Below are 14596 nucleotides of genomic sequence, written 5' to 3' on the forward strand. Positions count from 1 at the left end.
TGGGATTCTCAGCTTTTTTAGCTGCTATTTCTGAACTTCGGTATATGGTGAAGCAAATATTTGCTGATCCCTTAATTATATTTATAAATATATATGAGCTTTTAAATAAGTTCTCCACCAATAATGGTGCTTTCATACCGATGGGCTTGGTAAAAATTGTTAATTGTTAATTGATTTATTAATTAATAAATTGATAATCCTTTACCCTTTTAATTTGTAATATATATATATATATATATATATATATATATATATATATGTATGTATGTATATCTACATAGGTGTGTTAGTTTGTGTCTCCTTGTTATGATATTGCATTGCAATTATAAGTGTTAGTTATTTCCACCATTCTACAAACGTCTGGCCATTCAGAAATGTTTCCTTGCTTGGAAGCAATTAAGGGTTGGCAGCAGGAACATCACCCAGCTGTAGTAAATCTGCCTGTTATTTCCATCAGGTTCATGCAAGCATTGGAAAAGTGAACGTTAAAATGATGATGATTACTAAAACAATTTCTGATTTTTGAATTCTCTTAATTAATTCTTTTAATCAATGTGCAATGTTCTTTCATTCTTGCAAAACTGAAAAAATTTCTTTTTGTCTACAGTTATGTGTTCCTTGTCATGAAGAATGCAAATCGTGTTATGGCAAAGGGAATTATTCCTGCATAAGCTGTCGCAACTTTAAGATGCATCCATACTGCACAAGCAAATGTCCAAGTAACTATTTTAGCGATAGAGAACAGAAGAAATGTATTAAATGCCACAACGAGTGTTTGAATGAATGTTTTGGTTCGACATCATCTGACTGTACTGCCTGTCGCAACTTCAAGACTTATTTAAGCAGCAATCGAACTGCGGTAGGGTGTTCACTTTCACTTTACATTTGATGTTTCAGCATTATTGTTTATGTGTCTACTTTGCATAAGTTAAATGATTTAGAAAATTTGACCTTAACATTAAAACACACACACACAAAAAAAACGATAATAATAAATGAGTGGAAATTGAACCAGTGAGTGTCTTAGATATTAAGGCAGTATGACTCTTCCCAAACACAACAAAATTATTATATAGATATCTCATTATTTTATGAGTTAAATTTTTGAAGTATTTAATTAAATATTATTAAATGATTTATGAATCATTTAGCCTACACCAAAGTGTAGCTTTCAGCTCTCAGTAAAAGCCAATTAATTTTAGCATGATAATATCTACAAATTAAAGTTAAGTGTGTGTGTGTGTGTGTGAAAGAGAGAGAGAGAGAATGTTTGCATTTACACTTTCGTGAAAAATTACTGAGCCTCAACGGTGACCTCCATTTATGTTTCAAGGCACCGACCTTTCAAATTAAAGTGAAATGAAAACTTTACATGAAAACCGGGAAGGACATCTAGTTGTAAAATATAGCCTCAATTATACATCTTCATCTCAACCATGCTAGCATGAAAAAATGGCATTAAACAGATGAGCAAAAGGACATAGTTTTCTAATTTTGTTATTATTCGCTGTATAATTCATAATTATTGTGCAAACTATAGTGAAGTTGTTTACTTAACTTTTTTTTCCCAATACTGATTCATGTTCCAGTCTAAAACATCATTCTTCTCATTTCAAATTTATGTATGAGGGGGTGCTGGAAAGTTCCTAGCTTTTGGTAAAAGTAAATACAGGAGGATCAGCTAATGATGATTTTATTCAACATATTCCCCTCTCAGATTCACACACTAATTGCAGCAGTCCTTCAATTTTTCTAAGTCCTGTAAAAGAACTCAGAAGGTTGGGCCTCCAACCAGGCCTTTCACAATACCCTTAAAGCTAGGAACTTTTCAGCACCCACTCATAATTAAAATGTCAGTCTCTCTTTTTGTTGTACATTTGGCATTAAGAAGGACATCAGTGCTCTGATAATCCTCTGGTAAATTCTAAGATTTACTACTATATCCAACCCATGTTATCAAAATACATTTTGTAAAAGTTTCATTATAATTAATACCAATTAGAAGTTTATTTAATTCATATTTGATATTTTTTTTACATGTCTGATATGTAAAATATTTTCTATTTATTATTTGATGTAGTTTAACTGCTCAGGAATCTGCCCATCATCTAAGCCACATTCTATCGTAGAGAGTGAAGTGAGAAATGCTCTATTGTGTGTTGATGATACACATCCTGTGATTGTTAGTAAAATACAGTAAGTTTTTTATTAGTTATATCCCATTACAGGATGCACAAATATATATTTATGTATACATCTGCAAACACATAAGCTTAATCCCTTATACACCATGAAAAGCAGGTAACTGGCATTATGAGTCCTTGGGCTCATAAAAAAGAAAGAAATGTTGGTATTCAATAGTGAGCTCACTGGAGAAATCTAATCAGTGCAGCAGTAAATAAGTGACAGTCAGTTCACTGGTGCAGCTGTCTCTTTCCTTCAGCTTCATATTCTAGTTGTTGCACTGGGTCGCAGATGTAGGGCATGGAGTCAAGAGGGTATCTATGTCCACTCCAGACTACATTGACACATAAAAAAGAATTAGCAAATCATGGGTTCATGTTAGCAAGTCACACTCTCTTGTGAGTGGCTGCTGTGGTTTTATTTTGTTCTATCTTTGTGAGAATTAAAATAAAAAAAGAAGCTTGAAGTGTTGGTAGTTATCAAATCCATGGAAACGAAAATGCTTTCAGCTGAATAGTAGCAGTTTTTCTAATAAAAGAGTGTATGGAAATGTCTCATGCAAGGTTTTAATGAGATAAATGAATTGTGATTGTTTTGGAAGTTGTACAAAATAACCTGGAAGTTGTCCAAAATGAATAGAAAGTGCAATCAACATCTCTGAATTGCAGAATCAACAGAAAACTCAGAGAGAAAATAGATCAAAATTATGAGCCAGGAGTTGTGTATTTTACATTAAAAGATGGCCATCTTATGTGAATTCATTGTAAAATGTTAATAATCCAATGAGAATATACTTTCTGATAAGTAGACTTGTACCTTGTAGAGGGCCTAGAGTGCCAGCAGATCAAATAAGAAATAATTTAGGGTGTGTGGGATAAAACTAAGTTAACTTTCTTACATCGTTTCTTTCATTTACAAACTATACAGTAAATGGGGAAGCACGGCTGCTAGTTTCTCAACCACATGGTTTCAGGTTCAGTCTTACTGCATAGCACTATGGGCAACTGTCTTCTGTTATAGCATAACACTAGGCCAGCCAAAGCCTTTATGAGTGGAATTGGTAGTCAGAAACTGAAAGTAACCCATTACACACACATACTCACACATACACGCTAATAACGATTTCAAATTTTGGTACAAGGCCAGCAATTTCAGGGTAGGGGTAAGTTGATTACATCAACTCCAGTGTTCAACGGGTACTTATTTTATCGACCTCAAAAAGATGAAAGGCAAAGTCAAATCTAGCGGCATTTGAACTCTGAAAGTAAAATCGGAAGAAATGCTGCTAAGCACTTTTCCCAACGATTCTGCCAGCTCACCGCCTTACACTCACACACATAATAATGATAATGATAATAATCTTTTCTACTCTCGGCACAAGGCCCGAAATTTTTAGGGAGGGGGCCAGTCTATTAGACCGACTCCAGTACACAACTGGTACTTAATTTATCGACCCTGAAAGGATGAAAGGCAAAGTCGACGGAATTTGAACTCAGAACATAAAGACAGACGAAATACTGCTCAGCATTTTGCCCAGCATGCTAACAATTCTGCCTGCTCGCCACCTTGATAATGATAATAATACTTATGTAGCTATTTGTATGTGCATGTTTTTGTATCTCCTTGTCTTGACATAGTATGATAGTTGTAAATGAGCGTCACTGTTATACAAGCAGTGTCATTCATTTTTTATTTTTTGTGAAAACAAGTCTGGCCATGAAGTAATAGAGCATTGGGGACCAGTAGGACATCCAGTTGTAGAAAATCTGCATCAATAAACTCATTTAACTATGGAAAAGTGGATGATTAAAATAGTGATGATATTGATGATTTAATTTTCTGATGAGCAAATTTATTGATTGATTTAACTGGGAAACCTTCACCTGTCAAATTTCAGTGAATGACTTTTGATTCTGTTTCTATCATTTTTTCCCCATTTTCCTTGATTACTTAGAATATTTTTTTCTATTCTTTCCAGAGAAAAAGAGAAGAAAACCAATGCCATTGCTATTGTAACAAGTGTTGTGACTGTGATCATTTTAGTTATTCTTTTAATAATATACTACTACTGTAGACGAGCTCGAGAAATAGCAACTGTTAACAAACTAAATGCTGCAATGATGGGTTATGATGAAAACGAGGTTGGCATCTTGATATTTTATTTAACCGTTGTCAATTAAAAATTTTCCAAGGACTTTTGTTCCAAGTTTGGCTGAGTCATTATTTGTTATTTTAATTTATGTTTATAAAATTAGATATAATCCTGGTTGAGGATTATCTTGATTGTTTATGAAATTTAATATAATTCCTAGTTAAGGATTATCTTGACAGTTTATGAAAATTAAAATAATCCCAAATATAAACTTCTTACCTAAACAGTTATGTCCCAAAGATTTTAAATTTAGTTTTGTCTTGGATATTTCAGCCTCTCAATCCAACTAGTGCAAAACCAAATTTGGCTAAACTTCGATTAATTAAAGAATCTGAACTTAGAAAAGGTGGCATAATTGGATCTGGAGCATTTGGAACTGTCTATAAGGTGAGTTATGGGGGAAAAAAATCAAATTCTATTCATTCATACTACTTTTAGAATAGAGTGTTTTCAAAACAGTATGGTTATAAAGTTAAGAGATGCTCTTCCCAAACATGGTTCAATACATATATATTTATATTTATATATAATAATAGTAATAAAACAGATGAATGGATGTTATGGTATATCTACAAATGTTTCACGAAAGTTTTTTGTGACATAGGCCGAGTATGAAAGAGTGATAACTTCATATTAATAACTGCATTGTTTCTTCTCAGGTAAACTGACATCTGACTGTTCAAGGAAGACTTCAAAAGTAACCATTTGTGACTTATCTTGAAATGGACAAAATTTGGCATTGTTGTGATATCAAATACTTGCAGAAAACGGCTTTAGTGCCCAAGGACATTCATGCTGATATGGTTACTACATCAGGAGATGACACTCCAGCTTTATGTGCAAAAGTGGACATCTGAATTTAGGTGGAAGGCAGAGTCTTGAAGATGACACAAGATCTGAATGTCCTGCAACTACCACCACCGAGGAAAACATTGATTGTATTCACCACATGGTGATGGGTAACATGCAATTGACTATAAATCAAATAGCCAATGCTGTTAACATATCCTGGAAGAGAATTGAGAATCTTCTGGTTAATCAACTTGGGGTGACGAAAGTTTCTGTTTTGGAGGGTACCATGTCTTCTGACACCTGATCAAAAAGTACACCAGGCTGATGACATCCTGGGAAAATCTGACATTGAGGCAGATCCAGCTGGTTCCTCAAACATTTCCTACGTTAGGATGAGTGTTGGGTTCTTCACTTTGAGCTAGAGACAAAGAGCGAATCCATACAGTGGAAACACTCCTCCTCACCTGCAACAAAGAAGGCTATGGTCAGTTCATCTGCAGAGAAAGTGAGGGCCTCAGTTTTTTCAGATGCAAAAAGCATTGTGTATCTTCAAAAGGCCACAAGCATCTTCTACTATAGCCTTGGGCCGACCAAAGCCTTGTGAGTGGATTTGGCAGGCAGAAACTGAAAGAAGCCCACCATATGTATATATATATATATATACATGCACATATATATATATATAATGTATGTGTGTGTATATGCTTATTTATGTGCTTGTCCCCCCCAACATGCTTGACAACTGATGCTGGTGTGTTTACATCCCCATAACTTAGTGGTTTGGCAAAAGAGACCGATAGAATAAGTACTAGGCTTACAAAGAATAAGTCCTGGGGTCGATTTGACCGACTAAAGGTGGTGCTCCAGCATAGCCACAGTCAAATGACTGAAACAAGTAAAAGAGTAATATGTATCCATAGTTATTGTTGTGTGTAAATCAAAATACACATTAAAATTGAGGATTATGGAAATATTTGCAGAGTTGTTGAATAAACAAAACAGGAAATTGGAAAATTTTTCGTATTATTTATTCTCCATTGCACATGTTTCATTTTTTTAGGGATCACAAAGATTTATGTGTTATATAGATATTTAAAGAATTTCATCTCAAATTCTCTGCTAATGAGTAGGAGTAGTTGGGGAGCATTATAACCATGTGTTGAGAGGGATTTTTTTGAGGTTTGAATAAAATTAACAAAAGCAAAGTTTGAAAGAAATGTTAGTTATACTTTCTAGGGATAAGCAAATAGGAAATAACAGTTGCTACCCAAGAGCAAAAATCATGTTACACAGTGTTGTTTATTGTATATATATATATGTACATCATGAAGGCGCAATGGCCCAATGGTTAGGGCAGCGAACACGCGGTCATAGGATCGCAGATTCGATTCCCAGACCGGGCGTTGTGAGTGTTTATTGAGCGAAAACACCTAAAGCTCCACGAGGCTCTGGCAGGGGATGGTGGCGAACCCTGCTGTACTCTTCCACCACAACTTTCTCTCACTCTTACTTCCTGTTTCTGTTGTACCTGTAATTCAAAGGGCAAGCCTTGTCACACTCTGTGTCACGCTGAATATCCCCGAGAACTATGTTAAGGGTACACGTGTCTGTGGAGTGCTCAGCCACTTGCACGTTAATTTCACGAGCAGGCTGTTCCATTGATCGGATCAACTGGAACCCTCGACGGAGTGCCAACAACAACAATATATGTACATCATCATCATTATCACAACCACCATCACCACCATTATTTAACATCCATTATCAATGCTTGTATGGGTTGGATGGTTTGACTGGTGAGCTAGACAGCTGCACCAGACTCTATTGTCTGTTTTGGCATGGTTTCTACAGCTGGATGCCCTTCCTAATGACAACCACTTTATAGAGTGTATCGAGTGCTTTTTACATGGCACCACCACCAGCAAGGTCACCAAGTAACTTGTAAGACAAAGACCCCTGACTGGGAGGGGGAGTAGTATTGTGGGAAGTGGCTTTGTGCCAGGTGTTGAGAGGTTAAAGTATAATAAAGATTCCCTTCGGTCATGAATGGCTATGGGATTGCAAGTAGAAAGTTACCCTCTAAAGCACGAGTCTGGGCAATGTTGTTTATGGAAGACCAGTAGTTGCCCATGCCTACCATGCATACCAGCCTCCCTTCTCCATGCCACCAATGTTATCCAAGGGAAAGGCAAAAGCTGATACAGTTTGGCACCAGTGACGTCGCAGCTCATTTCTACAGCTGAATGAACTGAATAAGAGTCTTGCTCAAGAACACAACACACAGCCTGGTCCAGGAATCAAACTCACTACCTCATGAGTGCTCTAACCACTGAACCACTTAATGTATAATAGAGGGATAGAAATAGGTGTCTTGCTATTGAGAAAGCACTTGGCTACTCCAGTTAGAAAAGAAAGGAAAATAGAGATATAGAGAAAGATATACAGACAGAGCAAGAGAGATGGGGACAGATAGTGTTGGAGATGTGTTGGGGTATACCTACAAGGTACATTGGGAGTGAATATAAGTGGTACAGAGGATTGACAGGGTGAGTAGGTAACTAAATATCACCATATACCAGGATCTATGTTTATATAGATATATTGACTCAGTGACTGAATTGATTTAATTGCTTTTGGTTTCTTAAAGGGATTTTGGATTCCTGATGGAGAAAATGTGAAGATTCCTGTTGCAATCAAAGTTCTCCAAGAAGGAACATCACCAAGCCAGAATAAGGAACTGTTAGAGGAAGCTCGAGTAATGTGCTCAGTTGATCAGCAATGTTGTATCAGAATATTAGCTGTGTGTATGACTGCTCAGATGATGTTGATTACACCCCTCATGCCCCTCGGATGTCTGCTCGATTATATCCGCAAACATCAGAAAGCTATAGGATCTAAAGTTCTTCTCAACTGGTGTACACAGATTGCTAAGGTAAGAATTTTCTTTTGTGATATTGTTTCCAGATAAATTTCTTGAGTTTTAAAGGTACCAATACTTGCTTCAAGACACTAGCAATTATTTTAATATTAATTAGAGTTATTAGGGTGGTGAGTTGGCAGAATCTTTAGCACTAAGGGCAAAATGCTTAGTGGCATTTCATCCGTCTTTATGTTCTGAGTTCAAATCTCCTGAGGTTGACTTTGCCTCTCATCCTTTCGTGGTCAATAAAATAAATACCAGCTAAGCATTGGAGTCATTATAATTGACTTACCCACCACCCTTGAAAGTTACTGGCCTTGTGCCAAAATGTGAAATCAATATTAATTAGTTACTAGCAAATATTTCTTTTGCTTCAAACACATGGTGGGTTCTGGTGGTCAGTTATTGTAATGGAGATAATCATTTCTAGATAAATCTTGATGGGATTAAAATAAGTACTTAGAGTTTAGCCATAGAGATGTAATCATGGCTGTGTGGTTAACAAGCTTGCTTTGTAACCATGTGCTTTATGTGTTTTGGGTCCAGTCTCTCTGCACAGCCCTTTGTACGATAGACCAGGGCTGACCAATGCCTTGGGACAGGATTTTGCAGATGGAAACTGTGTGGAAGTCCATTATACATGTGTGTATCTTTGTGTTTGTGTTTGCCCCACCACCACTTGACAACTGGTACTGGTTTATTTACATCCCTTTAATTTAGTGATTTGGCAAAAGAGACAGAATAAGTCCTGGGGTCAGTTTGCTTGATTAAATTCTTCGAGGTGATGCACCAGCATGACCACTGTCCAGTGACCAAAACATGTATAAGATAAAATATGAAAGAGTGCATATTATGTACACACCATTGAAGTCAGTTGCCATGGTTTCCTATCCAGATGAGGCACTATATCTTGCAGAAAATTGATTTGGAATCCAAACCATTAAAGACAGCCATTGGGGTGACAACCATGGCAGTTCAAGGTATTTGTGGTTGGCAAGAGATTATAGATGGAACTCTTCTTTGATACACCTTTCAGGTGAATCATAACTGCTAAGAGATTAAATGCTTATGACCCCGAAGTACTGGCTGATGATATAGAAGGGTTTCCAACATTGTAATAGTTTCAGTGACTATCAGGAAAAGAGTTGGAAATATATTTAACCCTTTCGCTACTGTATTTATCTTGAGATGCTCTGTGTTTCTTTCAATTACTTTAAATATAACAAAGAATTTAGTAAAATAACTTGATTACCATTAAGCTAGTAGTGTTAGGAATATAAACTGTGACTAAGGTTTGGTGGAAGATTTTAATTCAAAACTTATGAAAACAAGACATTTGTACTCAGAGCCAGAGGCAGTTTCAGCCAGGTTGGTAACAAAAGGATTAAGTAACTTCTGTTGTTTCTTTTTGGAGTAAAGCATCTCTATATTTTGGGGTATTTACATCCATATATTTTATGTTTATTGTTTGTTTCAGGGTATGGCTTATTTAGAAGGCAGAGCCATTGTTCACAGGGATTTAGCAGCTAGGAATGTTTTATGTAAGTATGGTAACTCCTCTGTAAATTTAAGCCATTAATTGGAATGCTAAATTCCATCATAGTCACAATTAAAATATGTATGATACTTTAATAAAATTTCATGTCACTTTACTGTAGGTCTGTCCACTAATATTGGCTAAACACTGTTTTAAGATTTTAAAATGACAAAATCATTTAAGTATGGAAATACAAAAAAATTCATTTCATATACATTGACATTTTCAAATTACTAGAAATCACTGAATCATGTTTGAACTGCTTATCCTTCATTGTATTTCCCTTAACCCCTTGTAGATGGAAAGTGGTACTGACTGCATCAAAACACTGTATGCGAGCAGTGTGATGTCTTGTACTGTGCAGCACCATGTTTTCAAATATACCACCCTTACAAGAATCTATAAATACACTGTAAAATTCCTTGTATGAAAAGTTATGTTGTTATTGTATGGCCTAATACCAGTACATAGCACAGACTGTCAGTACTAAATCCGTGTGCAAGGGGTTAATCATATCATTGCACTATGTTTCATATTGTACCTACAAAGCCTTCCCCTACTTCTGCCAGAACCTGATTTCACATATTGAAAATCTGTACAGCTCCTAAGATCTCCTCATATAATACAGATATGTTAAACATATAGGTGCTACACATCTAGACATTCTCTGGGTCACCACCTGTCATATCATATTTTTTCTCTTATATTGTACCTTAACAATATTATATCTCATTTCTTATATATTGTCTCATAATGAATTCACCTCCTGTTTTCTTTGTCTTCTTTGCAACACAAACCTTTTATTATTGACATACCTTATAATATAAATATGACTCAAAATGTCATGTTGCAAATGGGTGGGTTGCATGGTTGGAATGGTGATCTTCAGCTTTATGTTAACATCCGCTGGGCAGCTAATTTCCACAACTGTTCACAGTTTCTCTGCTCTATCCCAAATTGTTATATCAGGTCTGTTGTGCTTACATTTTATTGAGTCTTCACTGAAACATTCCACCAGTACTTCTTTTTATAATGAGTGGTTATGGCTTCTACCATACTGTGGGTTTTTATTTCTTTGTCCGCAGGGGTCAGTCTTCCGATGGATTTCATTATAGTGTCCTAGCTACAACATTATGTCTCATCGGTAGATAATACTATGATGACATTTTCAGACAACTACTTATGATGTAGGTGATATCTCTGATGTGTTAACTCCACAAAGTCTGCACCAGTTGTCACATTTTACTGCTTTTCCTGCATCTCTATCCTTTTGTGCATCAGGTACTTGGTTGATATTTCCTGCTCCTGGATTGCAAACACATACCACTTCAAAGTGGGAGGTAGTAATCTGGCTATTGGTCCATGATAGACTGCTTTCATGATCAATGTTACTATCATCTCAGAGCTTTCTACTAATATATCCATGGATAGTCTTCTGCTCATATAAGCTCATCCATTCATATGATGATATGTTGCTGTAGAGTCATGTAACTTCTTTGGGCATGTATTCTAGATTATCAGACAAAGAATCTTGCTCAAGAAGCTGCCTTCTAAGTCTTATGATGTTATCAGCTTCATGCATGCAAACTTGGTTGAGGGATAGACTTCAACAATTGGTGGTTAAAAGATGTCATCAAAGCGATAATGATATGACATTCAAAGGGATTTTGGATCGATGTTAAGCTTCTGCCATCTTGTTTTCATTTTAGGTGGAGGCGGTCAAATATGCATGTAGGTACTTATGCAAGCATGTATGTATGTTTGTATGTATGGAGGCATGCATGTATGTACATACAGATGTGTGTAATATATGAGTAATTATAAGTTATATTTCATATTTTCAATGTTTCGCTTGTTTTTGTGTTTCAGTGCAAACTCCTAATCAAATAAGGATTACAGACTTTGGTTTAGCCAAATTACTCGACTATAATGAAGAAGAATACATAGCTGCTGGTGGCAAAGTGAGTCTCAATTATTGATTTATTGATCTTTCTAATTACTGTGTCTTTAAAGAAATTTACCCACTGTTTATATCCTACCTACTTTATCAGTCTTTCTCTGGCCCTCTCTCTTTTTCACTTTCCTCATCTCTCTCTTCCCCCTTCTCTCTCTCAAGTTGGTATTTTGTAGTTGTGGGTTGAGTTTCTGACCTTTTGAACAAAATCCTTCTGTGGAGGATGAGAGATTGGATGGATTAGAGAATTCCAGGAAATACCGATTGCAGTTGTTGCAATCATTGAAGTAAAAAACCGAGCAAGGAATGGCTAAAACAGAGATGTATCTATAACATTCCATTGCATTTGTAGAAGATCTTTGAAAGTTGATGGCCTTTAAAAGTAAGACAAAAGGAACATTGTAATATTTTAGTGAGAAGAGACACATCAGAGTCAAAAATGGTTAACTACATAGGAAGGCCAAAAGGAAGTTCAGTGACTGTTATGGGATGAAATTGGCATAACTGGAAGTGAACCACAGTAGAAAACAAGACAAAATCAAAAAATGTGATGCATACATTTCTTGTTGATAACCCAATCAGTGAATTCAATGGTTTTGCTGAAAGATCAATATAAATAACCTAAAAATGTAACTTTGCATGTACATGTATCAGCGGCATAGTGGATAAGAGTGTTATTATCCCCAGTTTATAAACGCAGGTTCCAAGTTCAAATACAGTCTAGTACCATGTACATAACTGGCACACTGTCAGTTACGACAAGGGTTCCAGTTGATCTGATCAACAGAACAGCCTGCTCCTGAAATTAACATGCAAGTGGCTCAGCACTCCACAGACATGCATATCTTTAACATAGTTCTCAAGAAGATTCAGAATGACACAGAATATGACTAGGATGGCTCTTTGAAATATCAGTACCACTCGTTTTTGTCAGCTTTGTGGACTAAAACAGCATGAAATAAAGTATCTAAGTCACACATCTTCACTATCTAGGAATAAGTCACCTGATGATGATCAGAGATCAGACTGATTGAAGATGAAATTAATAGTCAAGAAAACTATTTTATGTTGGAAAATATTGGTTAGAATCCTATAAACTGTCTTATTCACCTTCTTTAGCAAAAATGTCTCTCTGCGACCCAGTGTAACAATGGATATATTCACATTCTGACAATCAAATACCATATTGCCATAAAACGATCAAATGATGGTTTTATGGCATTATGGGATGCCACTAAGTTACATGTGCATTTCTGTTTCTTTAGCCTTAAAACAAAGAAACCATCCTTAGTCAAAACAGTTGGTTAATTCATTGGGTGCAGAACTTTGAAAATCCAAACAATAACATAGCTATTCATTCTTAATACATTCTACCAGATTCAAATGTGAATATCTGATTGTGCTTTTTTTTAATTCATTGGTCCAGTGGGATAACTTTGACTGAAGAAACACAGAGGTGTCATAAAGTTCCAAACATCAGTGAATCCCGTGTTATGAACAGACATTGTCAAAAGGGAAGAGACGTTTTCAGATGACAAAATAACAGCACCAAGCAGATATTCATGCTCAAATCTGCTTGAATATATTAAGTGTAAATAAGTATGTTATGCATCAATTAATTAGTTGTAGGAAATGTATTTTAGCTATTTAAGAAAAAAGGAGTACTATCATCAGCAGGAATGAAATATTCTGAAATAATTAATTCAAACTAACATTAAATTAATTTATGTTAAAACAATTAAACCTATTTATGTGAGATTAATGTTAGAATTGTGTGAATTAGCTCAGAAGGGATCGCACTAATGTTCTCTTTCATTTTTAGATGCCTATTAAATGGTTGGCCCTTGAGTGCATCCAGCACAGGATATTTACTCATAAAAGTGATGTATGGAGTTATGGTAAGTTTGATTAATATGCGTGTATGTGAACAATCATGTTTTGCATTTATTTTAGAGTGTTACCTGACATATGATGGAAAACTTTGGAAATGTACTTTTCCACAACAAGTGATACCAAGAAATATGGCATCTATAAACTTTTATCAACTTTCCATGCTAGCATTAATTGGATGCATTTCCTCTGTTTGGAGTCAGCACTTATTCAGGTGTACTGCTCACCTAGACAAGCTGGAGGACCCCATCTTGTTCGTGTGTTTCATTTTTGGCTTGGTGCCTATGGCTGGATGCCTTTTCTAACACCAACCACATTACACAGTGTACTAGGTGCATTTTTTCGTGGCACCAGCACTAGCGAATTGTTATATTGTTAACAAGACTAATGAGTCCTCACAACCTTACACATTACAGAGTATAGTGAATATGTGTTTTTGGTGGCACCAGCACTTGAGGGGTAGCCATGTCCATGACATATATAAAAGTAGCTCATAGCCCTGCATATGTCTGCTCACTCACCAACCTCTTTGCAGAGTAACTGATATGAATGATAGAAGTATGAAAGATAAAGATGTATGATGTTGGGGATGAGTTGAGTGATAGGGTTACTCAGTATCCTTACATTTCTTGTTAATTATCTAAATACCATTTGCCTTTCAGTGTTTGCTTGTTATTTTTTTTTTTTCAGGGGTCACTGTCTGGGAGCTGTTTACGTATGGCCAGCGACCCTATGAAAATGTCCGAGCAGCACATGTACCAGACTTGCTAGAGAAAGGAGAACGTCTACCACAGCCAAACATTTGCACAATCGATGTCTACATGATAATGATTAAATGTGAGTGATGTCCTCTCTTAATTCCTTTGTACTTTAAACTGAAGATGTCTGCTAAATCTCTTCTCAAAATCCCTCTCTCTAGTCATTTAGTATATCTTGCCCCTAATTATTTGCTCATTAAACATGTGATTATAACATGGCTTCTAAGGAATAAATGTGAAGTCCCCTTTCAACTGTTTTGCATATTAAACTGAGTTTCTCTACTGGGCTCTATTCAGTGCTTCCAATTCCCATGTCTTCAGGTTTATCTTGCATGCTTTCAAGAACAACATTATATTTAGAATACAGAGAAATCTACCTCTCTATCTATTTATTTCAACCGCCCTGTCT

General features: G+C 35.9%; 1 protein-coding gene across 2 annotated transcripts in view; it reads left to right on the forward strand.

The window, feature by feature from the left end:
- Positions 1-14596, forward strand: part of LOC106867517 (epidermal growth factor receptor) — a 176887-nt gene that overhangs the window by 149469 nt on the left and 12822 nt on the right. For both annotated transcript variants that reach the window (XM_014912405.2, XM_014912406.2), the window contains 9 exons: positions 608-859; positions 2081-2196; positions 4163-4325; positions 4610-4723; positions 7776-8060; positions 9526-9589; positions 11455-11546; positions 13362-13437; positions 14120-14266. In XM_014912405.2, coding sequence (XP_014767891.1) covers positions 608-859; positions 2081-2196; positions 4163-4325; positions 4610-4723; positions 7776-8060; positions 9526-9589; positions 11455-11546; positions 13362-13437; positions 14120-14266 — 1309 coding nt within the window. The remainder of the gene's footprint in view (positions 1-607; positions 860-2080; positions 2197-4162; positions 4326-4609; positions 4724-7775; positions 8061-9525; positions 9590-11454; positions 11547-13361; positions 13438-14119; positions 14267-14596) is intronic.

The sequence above is a fragment of the Octopus bimaculoides genome, chromosome 10 (genome assembly GCF_001194135.2).
Source record: "Octopus bimaculoides isolate UCB-OBI-ISO-001 chromosome 10, ASM119413v2, whole genome shotgun sequence".
NCBI classification, from domain to species: Eukaryota; Metazoa; Mollusca; class Cephalopoda; order Octopoda; family Octopodidae; genus Octopus; species Octopus bimaculoides.